This window comes from Ptychodera flava, chromosome 13, assembly GCF_041260155.1.
Source record: "Ptychodera flava strain L36383 chromosome 13, AS_Pfla_20210202, whole genome shotgun sequence".
Lineage (NCBI taxonomy): Eukaryota > Metazoa > Hemichordata > Enteropneusta > Ptychoderidae > Ptychodera > Ptychodera flava.
The window spans coordinates 5,066,967-5,080,400 of NC_091940.1; the positions used below are offsets into that span (position 1 = coordinate 5,066,967).

A 13,434-nucleotide genomic window follows, 5' to 3' on the forward strand; every position below is an offset into this window, starting at 1 on the left:
GATGTGTGTAATTTAGTGTCTTATTTCCATTAACATTTTTGTGGAGAACACTTAAACTTTCCTTTATTTCTTACAATGCATGAAAAATTACGTTACTGTGTATCGATTTGTAAGCACACTATCCAATGAGTGGATGTTTAGTACGAGAACGAGCTCGGAAAGTTATGGAAGTAGGATTAAAAACACGAGAACGTCAGGGTATGAATGTGATGGGAGGAATGGGTCGGACAGTAACTGGGTTCTTGTACATGTAATGGCAAGGAGAGCGATATAGTTTAGTAAGCTAAGTATCCTTCAATTTTATTAGAATGCCTTAGTTCCATTTGTTGGGTCATTCCATTGGGCATTAGTACCTGGGCTGAAACTTTCACCAGCATTGATATGACATATTCAGACAGATATATCGATGAACTGACAGGCGCGCATGAGGTCGAGGCACACCATAATTCATGGTGCATTGTATACTTCACTTGATCCGAGCAATTACTTTTGTAGTGTGTAGCCTGGAATGAATGAAAGAAAATCCTCACTTAAATCGAATTAGTTAGCCTTTTAACTGAATTGTAAACTATACGTTCAAAATGTAATGTTGATATTGCTCACGTACGCATCTGCTTGGGTTATGATTGATCAGATTGAGATATTCCTCCATAAAGACAAACATGCGATATGAAAAGGAGTTATGTGAAGTATATTTGACAAATAGCGGTTGATGTTTCATGTTGAAGAAGTATTACAAAACTTTAACTAAGCAAAAAGAGAAAAAAAAACTTACAGAAAAGAATCTGCTTGCTCAGGTCAAGAATATTCATTCTGAACACGGCCATACTCACTGGAAATTCTCGAAAGAAGTGACACTTTCTCTTCTCCTGATATTTAGTTGAATATATCTCCTACAGAAAGTCAAATTTCTTCAAAACATGACGTTTCTGCCATGAAACAAAGAAATGAGCAATAATAATCACCGTTCCTCCTTTATTAACTCTACTTCTACAGACCTAACTCTACAGCTTTATATAAAGTTTTGTAATACCTCTCTATAACCCTCTACAAGTTAAATTCATAAATTATCAGGTGCAGATGGTATCTAAATTGAAATGTTAAAGTTTGGCGAACCAAGCCTGAGCACACCCCTCTATGCTGCATTTAATGCCGTTCTTAGCTTCTTTGGCCTCTATCAGTGACTGTTGCATTACGGTTGACTATTCGTTTCTTATTACTCGTTCTTTGTATGCTGAAGATATTCTATTGATTTCAGAGTCTCAAGCAGTTTTGCAAAGATGTGTCAACCGTATTGCTGTCGTCCCAAATGGAAACTTTCTATCTGTGCAGTGTATTTATGAGCTCGAGCGAAGGGAAAGTCAAGTCAACCAGGGAACTGAACTTTACATACTCAGCTCACGCCTTGCCCGTTGGCTTTCCTCTCAGTCTTGCCCATGAATATACATTGTAACGCACCTCATCCGCAGTCTGTATTCTAATTGGCCAATCGATAGTCACGTGGGATGCGTTCTTTTTGTGCTGATCCACGTAAACGACGTCATCAGGCATCATTCGTTTGAACTGTTGCCTGCCAGGCATCAGTTCTGAAAAATGATGCCCGCTGACGTCAAAAAAATATTTGACGCGAACGCGGACCGGAATGTAAACAAAGATGTCGTCTGCGGCCGATCGAAACGATAATCCAGAAATTTCTTGGTTTATCCTACTTTCTGAAGAAGAATTGAATGCTTTGGTTTCCAACAAGGACTCGATACGGACAAAAACTATAATCAAAGGTGAATTGAACGTTTTGCAGAAGTATTGCGGTCTTTTTAGGAAAAACTTTTTCTTACTGGTACCGCTACAACATATTACATCATAGACCTACGTGCGACAAGTTTTGTGTATAGTACGTTCTTATGCATGGCTACGGATGAGGTGTGTTACAAAACACATATTTACTGGCATGAGGGCAACAGCATATACGTCTTTAACCCCTCGGGCCTGTGAGTCACCCCCAAAAAGAGACTGTTTCCCTCGGCCTACGGCCTCGGGAAACAGTCTGTTTTTGGGGGTGACTCACAGTCCCTCGGGGTACAGACGTATGCTGTTGCCCTCATGGCCAGTCAATATGTGTACACTGTCAGTCAACACGCCGCCCTTCATCCCTCCAGCAGTGATGTGATCTAAATGTCATCGAGCAATCCGGGTATGCTCGGGCAAGACAAATTTATCTTCGTTCTTCAAACTCAAAACCCTTATTCGCACAATACCAGTAATTCGCCACAAAAAAACACACCTGTAATTCCCTACAACAATTCTAACTAACTCTGGTGGGGAACAGCTAGTCCCGCATGCCAGACCTCGAAACCTGCGTGCGGCGCGAGCGGCGAAGCCGCGAGGTGCGAGTACTCGTAACCTGCGGTTACTCGCAGCTTCGCCGCTCGCGTCGCATGCAGGTTTGAGGTCTGGCATGAGAGACTAGGGAACGGCAGGCTAATATTTTCAGCTTTGTTGGTGTACTTGCAAGCAGTCTAGATTTTATTATAACACACCACATGCTCATTCCATGTCGCGATTCGCCAGAATACGTCTAGTCCCCACCGGATCGACAAAAGTGACGTCAGAGGGTATTTTTTGAAAAGCTATTTCCCTAGGGAAATAGTTCTGACCAAATTTGGAAAAGTGCCCAGTCACGTGACCGTAGTGTCGTCTGCAGCTTTGCAACAATGGCGGGTGACTGGAACGTGATGTGCGTCCGGATAGGTGACGACACATTCTCTAAAACAGATTTTCCAACATTTTCCAACATTCCAACAGCGTAGGAACTTGAACAGCTCATCGACGGAAAAGATTAAAGTGCAACTAAGGATGTCGCTAGGTATGCTTAGAATATTTTTTGAAAGAAAGTGGTACCACGTACAACTGAAACCGCTGTACATCGCCCAGTAAACTTGTCACAATGGATTTTGTTGCCGTGCAAAATATCAGAACACATTAAAACTAGATGACAATACAACATGAGCATGTGGTGTGTTTATAAAACACCTATAGCCTGGTCTTTATTCGGGCTATAGGGCTCGTCTATAACCCTCGTGGCCGTGTGTTACCAGAAACACATCGCTATACCCCTCGGCCTACGGCCTCGGGGAATAGCGATGTGTTTCTGGTAACACACGGCCCCTCGGGTAATAGACGGGCGCTATAGCCCTCATGACCAGGCAATAGATTTTACTAGTCTCCAGTTCAAGTTCAATACCCTGTCCTTGCTCAGTTACTCGTGTTTTCGTTTGAATGACGTCAGAGTCACCTTCTGGAATGACACAAAATCGCGTACACACAGTACGCACCTCGAAAGTGTGTTTTTTTTTCAACTTTTACTCACACTTCGCCAAAGGAAATTTTTATCATTCGCTTTTATAGTCAGAATAAAATCAGGGGTCACTAAATTGTACCTAACATTTATCAATATTTGAAATTCAAGATGGCTGCGAGGGTTCAGTAGGCGCGAATAGTTTAAGGAATATTATATTAATATAATAATGAAATAGGAATAATAGTAATAAAATGTTTTCAAAATACGATTGGAACTAATTTAGATGCCATATAGCTGAATGTTGTAATATTACAAAATTACTCATAAAACAAGTGTGTAACGTAAAAAGAAAAGAATGAACACGATTGGAACTAATTTGGGATAATTGGATCTTCATATTTTTCGAATTTCTCAAAAGTGTGAGGTGCCCTATAGCGGAATGTTGCAATATTACAAATTACTCATAAAAACAAGTGTTTAACTTAAAAAGAAAAGTAGATGAGATTATATTTGCAGATTGAACCGACATTACTTCACTATCCAATTATCCCAAATAAGTCCAATCGTGTTAATGATGAACTTATAGTTGCAGGTTAAAATGACCCTATTTCACCATCCAATTATCCCAAATTAGTTCCAACCGTGTTTTTGGTATTCCATCAGCGTTGAGCATTCTTTCTGCTCTACTATACTTGGAAAATTACTGGGCGGGTACTTGACAAAGCTGTTTATGGCACGTCCATATAGTGTATACTTTGTAGATTTTCCTGTTCTCGTTCCATAACAGAGAAAATCTTGAAACATTTCCTGTAATTGCAAGTGACCTAGGAGCCAATGGAGAGCTCCACTGCTATTTATAGGTGATAATGATAGGAATAATAACGAATAAAACCTAAACATGCCAGTCTATTTACAAGCTCCCAAGCGCGCCGGGGGGGGGGGGGGGTGTACAATGGCGGTTTTGAAGCCCCCGCCTTGTGTAAACTTTTGATTGAGAAATATAGACTTTAGGGTTTATTTTACTCTGGCTGAACTTTGATTCTATATAAGCAGTTTCGACCTATTATTTTCTAAACAATTGTAGAATTTTGACCTTTATATATGGTAAAAATGTACACTTTTGAACCAGCCCCACTGAACATTTAATGGAAAACTATAGAGTTCATGCTTCCTCCTCCCCTGGGACCGTCATATCCTAAGAAATCATTCGCACTGAAAGCTATGGCATCTGTTCAATATCGAATTCCATTTTTGTGAACTTTTAACAAATTTCTGTTTACCTGATTAAGGTAGTATGCGCCTCGAAAGTGAAAGACTTACACTTTTACTCAAACTTTCCTGAATGAAACTTTTAATCATTTTCTTACCATATCAGCAATAAAAATAGGAGGTTATCGAAGTTTGGAACTAGCGAAACAAGTTACCCATCATTTTGCGATATTTCAAATTCAAAATGGCCGCCATTTCTGTGTTAACTCTATGGGGAACATTAAATTTTTGATTTTCGGAAAACTAAGTTGGTGAAAGTTTTTCTTCCTCAAAGAGCTTTAAAATGAACCCCAACAAGTTGTATATCAGAAAAGAATTGTAGAAATTTGAAAGTCCGACTATCTGTCCTCGAGGCGCGTTCTACCTTAACCATGAAAGTTCCCGTTTTCAAGAATGCGCGATATCTGCAGCTATAGACCTACCAATACTTCATACTGTCATAAAGGTGAGAACTTCTGAGTTAATCATTCTCGGTCGGAGAGTCACATGATTTCCAGGAAATTGGTCACGTGATTTCGTCGTAAGGCTCCTTATCGTAAGATAGAAAGAACACTTAAAAAAGACAAATTTTGTGGAAATGTAAAATGCGTACACTTTTGGCGCAGAATAATTTGCATTGTGGAAGTTGACATCACGAATAGGCTGTATATCATTACATACAACAATTTGTGAAAACATTTGCCATTGAATTCACGATAACTTAGGGAAGCCTTTAAAACTGACCTACATAAATAAACTACGAGTATTAAAATGGCGTCTACCTCTCTGTTGTCTGACATAGTAGAAAATTCTTTGACGTGTGCTATATGCCTAGAAGAATATAAAAACGCCAAAATTTTATCGTGTTTTCACAGTTTTTGTGAAAAATGTCTGATAGAGATTGTGGATAAAAACGATGGGAGATTAGAATGTCCTATTTGTCGCAAGTTTGAAGAACTTCCGAAAGGTGGAGTTGGAGGTTTGACTAATAGCTTTGCGATCAACAGCATTCTGGAGCAAATGAAAAGTAGTACAAGATATGGAAATGACGTCGACGGCGACGATGAAGTGAATCCCAGCTCTGAATCTATTGGAGACGAAATCGACTCCACTGAGTATGACAGGTATTACAAATAATTCAATATGCCATGAGATAATAATGCATCGCCTATAGGCCTAATTAAGTGTAAAGGTGATAGTTTTAATTGGAATAAATTAACTCGATTGATTCATTAATTTATTTTAAAATTGTCATTAGATTGTAAAGCATCTAAACTACTAATCATATACGTATAGGTAAAGGGGTTATTTGTAAAGTATTTGAGAGTAGTCGCACCGAGCAGCCTATAAGGACGTAGAGAATCGATGTCTTCAGTAACTAAATGCAGGATTATGTCTAATCATCTACTGTCAAGAGCAAGTGGACTTGGGTTTAACTTATAGCAATTTTAGTACAATTTACCTATGTTTACAGTGCCCGAAAGTGTGAAGGTAAATTAAAATTTTACTGTAAAGGGGTGGCATTTTCATCATCGTTATTTTCCCTTGCCGGACGCCTGTATTGTTTTGGTTCCGTCCATTTATTGTTTATCAGTGTTTTGTCTGAAGACATACGTGCTAAGCTTACGTTTTTTTCAGTTCTCTTCTATTGATAACTTACAGGCAAAATATCTAATTTGTACAGAGCATATTGCGATATACACATATGTTTGCTAATGATTGAGGGTCTATAAAATGTACGTTCTTTTACATCTCTGCAACATTTTGTTGGCTGTAAGATTTGATTGCTTACAAGATAATATTTTTCTGGTATATCTCTTGACAGTCAAACCAATACAGAAGTGTCTACGACAACGTTGACCAATGAATCCATCACGAATAGGATGCTTTCAGTTGAAAGTCAAATCGAAACAATTCGGGACTATGAACAAAACGTGTCGTTATCAGGAACAAGATCGACACCAACTGGTACCGAATTCTTATCACAAGACAGTCAAATCACATCACAAACAGAACAGTCATCCACGTGCCAGGTACTAGGGATAGAGAACAACGATTCGTGTAATTCTGGGACTGGATGGTCGTCGTCGCAGCAACCCACTGGATCTGTTGTTACATCACGACTACTGCCTCCACCTCCGTTATCATCAATGCAGATAGGAAATGCACCACCATCAATATGGAGAAGCGATTTGCCAACACCGCCGCCATCTTTATTCGCATTTTTACCATCACCGGCACCATCTTCCTTGACATTACCACCACCCCCATTGTCTTCAAGATTACCACCACCACCACCGCCATAATCACCACAATCACCCAAAACAACCATAATTGCCACCACCACCACCACCATAATCACCACAACCATCATAATCATCATCGCAGCAGCAGCAGCACCACCACCAACCACCATCAGATCATCATCACCACCACCACCACCATAATCACCACAACCATCATAATCATCATCGCACCACCACCACCAACCACCACCACATCATCACCACCACCACACCACCATAATCACCACAACATCATAATCATCATCGCAGCACCACCATCACCACCACCACCACCACCATAGTCACTGCTACCACAACAACCATAATTATCACCATAATGTCTACCACCACCACCATAATGACCACCATACTACCAAACCACACCACCCATCTTTAACAATACCATTACGACGATACCGACAACATCAAAACGACCACAAACATTTTTATGGTAGGCCAACTTCAATAATCCGAATTAAAAGATTTAACGCTATATTAATGTTAAAATCAACCGATAAAGTACAGGGCACACTAGTGAACAAATATGTTACACCATGTCAACTCATACTCAGTTTGCAGTACTACGGCAACTTGAAAGAGTTACTCTGACTTATTACAACCAATTTAAGCGACCATGATATCCAGTTGACACCTTGAATTTGTTTATCATAGGGAAGCAGTTTCTGTATACATGTAGCCGAGAAAAGAAAAGTGTTCAGTTTAATTTATCTATAGTTGAGGTGAAACAAAATGCAGAGAAATGTTGTTTCTTAAAACACTACCATTGGAAAGTTCAAAGACCGTCTATGTGCTCTTGTAAATTTCTTGGAATCATAGATAGATAATTATTTCCCTATAAATATTGTCTGGTTTGTAAGTGTTTTGGTGTGTTTATGTTATAGATCTGTTCCTGTACTTTTGTTTTCATAGATGACTGAGGATGTTAATAATATCATGCTTACTACTCCGCACTTCGAATCAGAGATGACATTTTATTTTAGTATACCTAGTCAAAACGTAGAGTACAGTGAAAAAGATCTGATAAAACGTTGTCGTGTGCACATCATCCGTCCAAACGTATTCAGCCAGAGAATGTTCTGTAGAATTTGATATAAGGTATACTCTCAGACTGCTTCTTTCTAGATTCAAATACCAGCCTTACTATTGTCCCGCGACGAGAGAGACGACTGGCAAAAAGATTATTACTCCATTGTTCGTATACAATGCAAGTATACTCTCCGAAATCTTGTGCCAATGAAGAGGTGAACAAAGTCGTGCCTTATTTCTGCAAGTGTAAAAAGTATAAAGAATAAACAATTAAATGCAAAGTTTTGTTGTGTTCCCCATTTATCTCCTTTACGCATTTCCTCTTCCAGAGCGCTACGTTACAATTCATTTTATTCTTTGTCATTTCGAACTTCATTCGATTCTTAATTCGAACGATGTATAAATTCAGTTTCGGAAATGCCTCTATAAGAACAGTGCTCAAAAGGCATAAATAAGACTGGAAAAGACGGTAATTGTGACTTCAAAACTATTTTCTCCGCCAGAAAACATCCAAGCAAGATGCGCGCAAGAATATAAGCAACGAATTGCCATCATTATACCCATGGGCAGAACCATATTAAGATTTCTTGTACATGAAGATGTAGATAGATTTTGCAAAGAAAGGGTACACACAACATGTTCTGTCGGTAGCAACTTTGCTAGCCAGGGGTGTTTATTTCGGCATGGACCCTTGTTTAACTCGCGTAGGGACCCTCCGTCAAGTTGGTAGGAATTACAGTCAACTCGCACCTTTTCCAACCCGCCCAGAACCAACTCGCCCGATGCCAACTCGCCCGTTGTTTGAGATGTAGTTGTAGATTCCATGTACGCAAACCCGATGGCCCGAGGCCAGCTATTTTCATGCCGGGCCAGTAACTCGTGATAGACAGTCCTGCTGTTCCTAAAGACATGAGCCAGTAACTGCAGTAACGTTCCCTATACGTACAGAAACCGAACGAAATTTATTTGCAAAACGTGAAATTCGCAAATAAAAACTTTTCCGTGTTGGCACGTATTTCAAGCCCTAGCCCGCACCTGTGGTCCTCAATGTTAGAAATATTTGTTGTAGGCTGTTTTAAGAAATAAAACGTTTTTTATACGTACCAGGTACTCATAAAAATTGCAAAATAGTATCGGGCGAGTTGGCATCGGGCCAGTTGGAATCGGGCGAGTTGGTATCGGGCGAGTTGGAATCGGGCGAGTTGGTTCTGGGCGGGTTGGAAAAGGTGCGAGTTGACTGGCATCCGTTGGTAGAGAGCATACAGTACGCCGACCTAACCGAACAGCGCGGATCTGACCATGTGTCGGCAAGTACTAGATGCATGTATACGTATCATATGGCATGATTGAAAAGCATCAAACCTGTGTATGAGGGGCAGCCAACTAGGCTGTTCATGCAAAACGTTGTTCGTAAACGATTATTTGGCTGGCAGGCAAGGAAACGGGAAATCGCAGCTTGACAGCAGCTGCGAACAGATATTGTTTCCCTCAAAAATTTTGATTTGGTTCAAGATACGTTAGAATAGCAGGTGTCAAACCACCAATAATTACAATTTATCAAAATTAGCAGGTTGGTTGCCCCTAATATATTTCAGATCCATATAACTGTGTGTTACTGTCTAAAATATGACGATTCTTTATGCTACCTTAGCATTTGAGACTTACATCTTCTCGAGAGTCTTCGGCGCCACCTACCGCATGTCATTCGCACTCTGTTTATTCTGTTATTGATTACTTCAGACACACGTGGAGGAGGATGCCGATAGTCATCACGCAGATAGTCCTCAAAGATACCGGTATAGCCTGAAAGTATGTCGGCCAAGGTTTGAACTTTGGATTCCTCATTTCTGTTGTCGTTTTGGAGAGATGGATCCAGTCCATCGTCAGAACCTGTCTGTTTCTCTTCCCTGTCACGTGGTTGCTGTGTTACCAAAGGAATGGATTTGGGCATTTTGTCAAGTGATGCGATGGATGAATGAGGACAGGATTGGTCGATAACACCGTTCACTACAGAGTCTGTTGCTATATCAACAGATTTGTCGACGGTTTGACAATTTAAATCATCAACGACTGCCTTGGTATTGTCCTCCTTTGACTTTTCCTGTTCTGCGACTGTGTATTTACTGTGTCGAGAAGGCTGGTGTACTAGACTGGACTTGAATCTGCTCGACGTGTCTGAAAAGGAGGGAACTAACCATTCGTAGGGGAGCACAGAGACGCTACTGGAAGTTGACTCAGCGTCAATATAAGGTATATCTGTAAGACTGGGCTTGTCATCTAGGACGGAGATACTGTTCAAACTGGAAGAAGATCTTGCGTGGGACCCTCTTAAACTCCCACTGATGCGGTGCATGCCCGTGTCCCCTGAATTGACCAGGTCAGTATCATCAGCGCTTTGCTCCGTGTGCATTCTTGGGTCTGTCCTCTTGCCAAGTATTATTTCAACTTCAGCGACGAGATCGATGTAATCGAAGATACTAATGCATTGGATGCTCATCCTCTTTTTAGGGAAAAAAGTATTTGATTACAACTTCAACCATAAATTACGTAACCGTAAATATCTAATAGCTGAAAGTGGCCCATCTAACTTGGAATATGTACATAACGCTAATTGAAATCTACACAAAAAGACTCAACCGTGTCGACGGGCTCGTAGGTTTCCTCATATTGATGCCGGGATAGATCTGTGTGTGTTATAGGAATGGCCGGACAAAGGTTCGTAAATTGGCACAAAAATGCTTTTATAGATAGCATTGTCATGGAATTGTCAAACGATCGCAACGGAGTGATTATAGGTATTTGGCATGTTACACCACTATGTATGACTCCAATATTCATATCGTAATAAGTATACAAAAATATTTCCTCGCCATGCATTTGTAAACTGACTACACTTTCGTGTCATATAGTGTGAATATCGCCGACACAGAACGGAGAACTTACCCTCCTCTTGGGTTTTTTGGCCGAGAGACGAACAGTCAATACAGTAGGACTCTTCTTGATGCGGTTATATATGTCCAAAGGGAATTCTTTTATGTTTCCATCAAAGGACGCCTATCGATTTAGAATGGCAAGAAAACATAATTGCAAAAAATTCAAGCACTAAATTAAATACGAATGGTCTGAATGAATGAATGAATGAATGAATGAATGAATGAATGAATGAATGAATGAATGAATGAATGAATGAATGAATGAATGAATGAATGAATGAATGAATGAATGAATGAATGACATTTTGAATGCAACATTTGTAATTTAATTCGAGGATAAGTAGATGCGAAATTTCGAATTCATTGTTGTCATTGAAGTCATTAGTGACATATCTATATTTACTAGACAGAAAGACAAAGTCACAAAAGAAAAGCTTTGAACTGAGAGGCCTATCTTACATTGGTCGATAACTTCATAATCTTGCCTGGATACAGAATTTTCATGTATCTCGTACGCCAACGTTTCAGACTGCCACGCCCTGTTTTGATCTGAAAGTCTTCATAGAAGTCTACTTCTCTTGTCTATAAGACAACAAAGCAAAAATGACTAAAATGCATAATCTGTTCGTAATCTTCATAAAAAATAGGCTTTCAACTCAACTTTCAGGCTATTCCAGACACAAGTAATCGTGAAAAATATTGGTTAGGTATGCTTTGACATAGAATTTATCGAACATTGAAGATTTCACATAAAAATGCAGTGAAACGATAAGTATGGTGTTACTTTAATTTGCAATGTACGCAGACGTATCAGAATGCGATGGCTTACTGGTTATACGACCTGATTTGCTGAAAGTGCTCAGACAAGACAATATGAATTTATCATAGTATACAGCTAGCTATAACGAAGGTTCTCTTTCAAACCTGTGATGGGATGTAGTTTTTAAAATCAATGACAATCATCGTTCACACCGTTCATCTGAGTAACACAAAAACAAGACTTTCACGAAGTTATAAATAAGCTTAGGCTTTTTTCTGTCTTTATCCATACTAGTTTATATTTCAGTGAAAGATACCTACAACAAAAGAAAAATACAAACAAAGAAAATCCGTACAGGTACGGATATCGACGGGACATACCGTATAACGCTGGGCACGTACATGATGATCACTGCCAAGGTTAGATGCGAGGCTTGTCATTTTCACAGCCAACAAATAAATACGTAATATAGATTCGTTTTTGAATTCAGGTAGGTATTATAACGGAAAACAGACACAGTGTTTCCGAGATTTTAAAATAGAGCCCGAGTTTGTCAGACATCAGTGTACACGAGACTGGCATTTAGAACATGTACACAAATAAAAACTATTCGACAGTTCTTTCGATCCTGCCGCGTGTGACGTCAACAATCGAATGATGCAGAGGGCGTCAAGGCATTGTGATTGCATAAAAGATTCATACATCAAATGTGCACAGGGGTGCAGGAAGTTGGAAACATTCGGCAGTATTGTGTTGCCACTTGCTGAACGGGGAATGGATATTCGCTGGAATTTTGTTGTTTTGCAACGTAAGGTAATACCTAGACACTGCGACAGAGCTTGCTCGAATCGTTGACAGCAATGTGACGAAATTAGGCCACAGACGTAAGGAACGGTAAAAGTCACCTAAGTGTTATATTTGTAGGGGTCTCTTGATGTTTTCTGTAAATTTAAGCAAGCAAACTCGCAAATTGCCATTGTAAATTAGCAAACAACTTTTAGATCAGGATATTTTGTACAGTTTGCACCAGTACAAGTATTTCGCTATGGTTTCCCGACATGAACGAAATGCTGCTCTCCAGTCTCACTCCACTTTTTATCTTGCACCTCGACAAATATTTAACCTAAAAAACTACCAAAGAAAATCGACCGATTTAATTCGAGGGAGCTATGAGTTTTAAGAATAGTCGTTACGTTAAAATTACACGAATTCTACGTTTCCGAGAAAAAGAATTGCAGCAAAATCATCTGATCATAGGGAACGCACAAACTAACGCGTCCACTACGCTGCCGGCCGTCGTATACGCATAATTACGTGTAACTACTCTCTACCGTAAGGCATAGACGATTCTTTGATTGTCCAAAGCCTCCTGGGATGAAATGTGTATATCAGCTAAAATTTGATTTAAGCAGTACAGGCTGTTATCTTCAATAAAATACATACGACGTATTATTAAAAACGTTTTGAATGCAATGTACCTGTATATAAGCTTCCCTTTTGATGACGTTGTTCAGGGCAGCTTTTAATGACTTATCAAACCACTCGAATACGATTTTTACAGCAACCATTTTACTTTTACTAAGTTGATAACACCAATTGTGAAAATTATCAAAAAATATGTAGTTTCAATATTCTACAATGCAATTTCCTGTTCAATAGAAAAAAGTCAATGGTTCTACTGTCGATTGAGACGTAGACACTCTTGAACGATCCCTTCGTTGCTTTGATGACGAACTCTGTCCAGTCTTCCCGGCATCCATAACAACTATATACGTTGTGTGATGTTCCGTACGCATGTCATCTCAGCTTTCCATTATATTCGTCCGCTGATCATTCCATACTGAAGAAGGAATGGAGCAAAGG

At 39.6% G+C, this 13,434-nt stretch overlaps 1 protein-coding gene across 1 annotated transcript; it reads left to right on the forward strand.

Moving 5' to 3' along the window:
• The first annotated feature begins 5,290 nt into the window (after positions 1-5,290).
• On the forward strand, positions 5,291-7,691 carry LOC139147180 (uncharacterized). The gene is made up of 2 exons (XM_070718105.1): positions 5,291-5,670; positions 6,372-7,691. Exons 1-2 carry the CDS (start codon positions 5,318-5,320, stop codon positions 6,850-6,852), a joined length of 834 nt encoding a protein of 277 aa, XP_070574206.1. The 5' UTR covers positions 5,291-5,317; the 3' UTR covers positions 6,853-7,691.
• Positions 7,692-13,434: the final 5,743 nt, after the last annotated feature.

Coding starts and splice junctions, on each gene's coding strand:
- LOC139147180 (XM_070718105.1), top strand. CDS start 5,318: ATGGCGTCTACCTCTCTGTTGTCTGACATAGTAGAAAATTCTTTGACG. Junction 5,671..6,371: donor GACTCCACTGAGTATGACAG/GTATTACAAATA, acceptor ATCTCTTGACAG/TCAAACCAATACAGAAGTGT.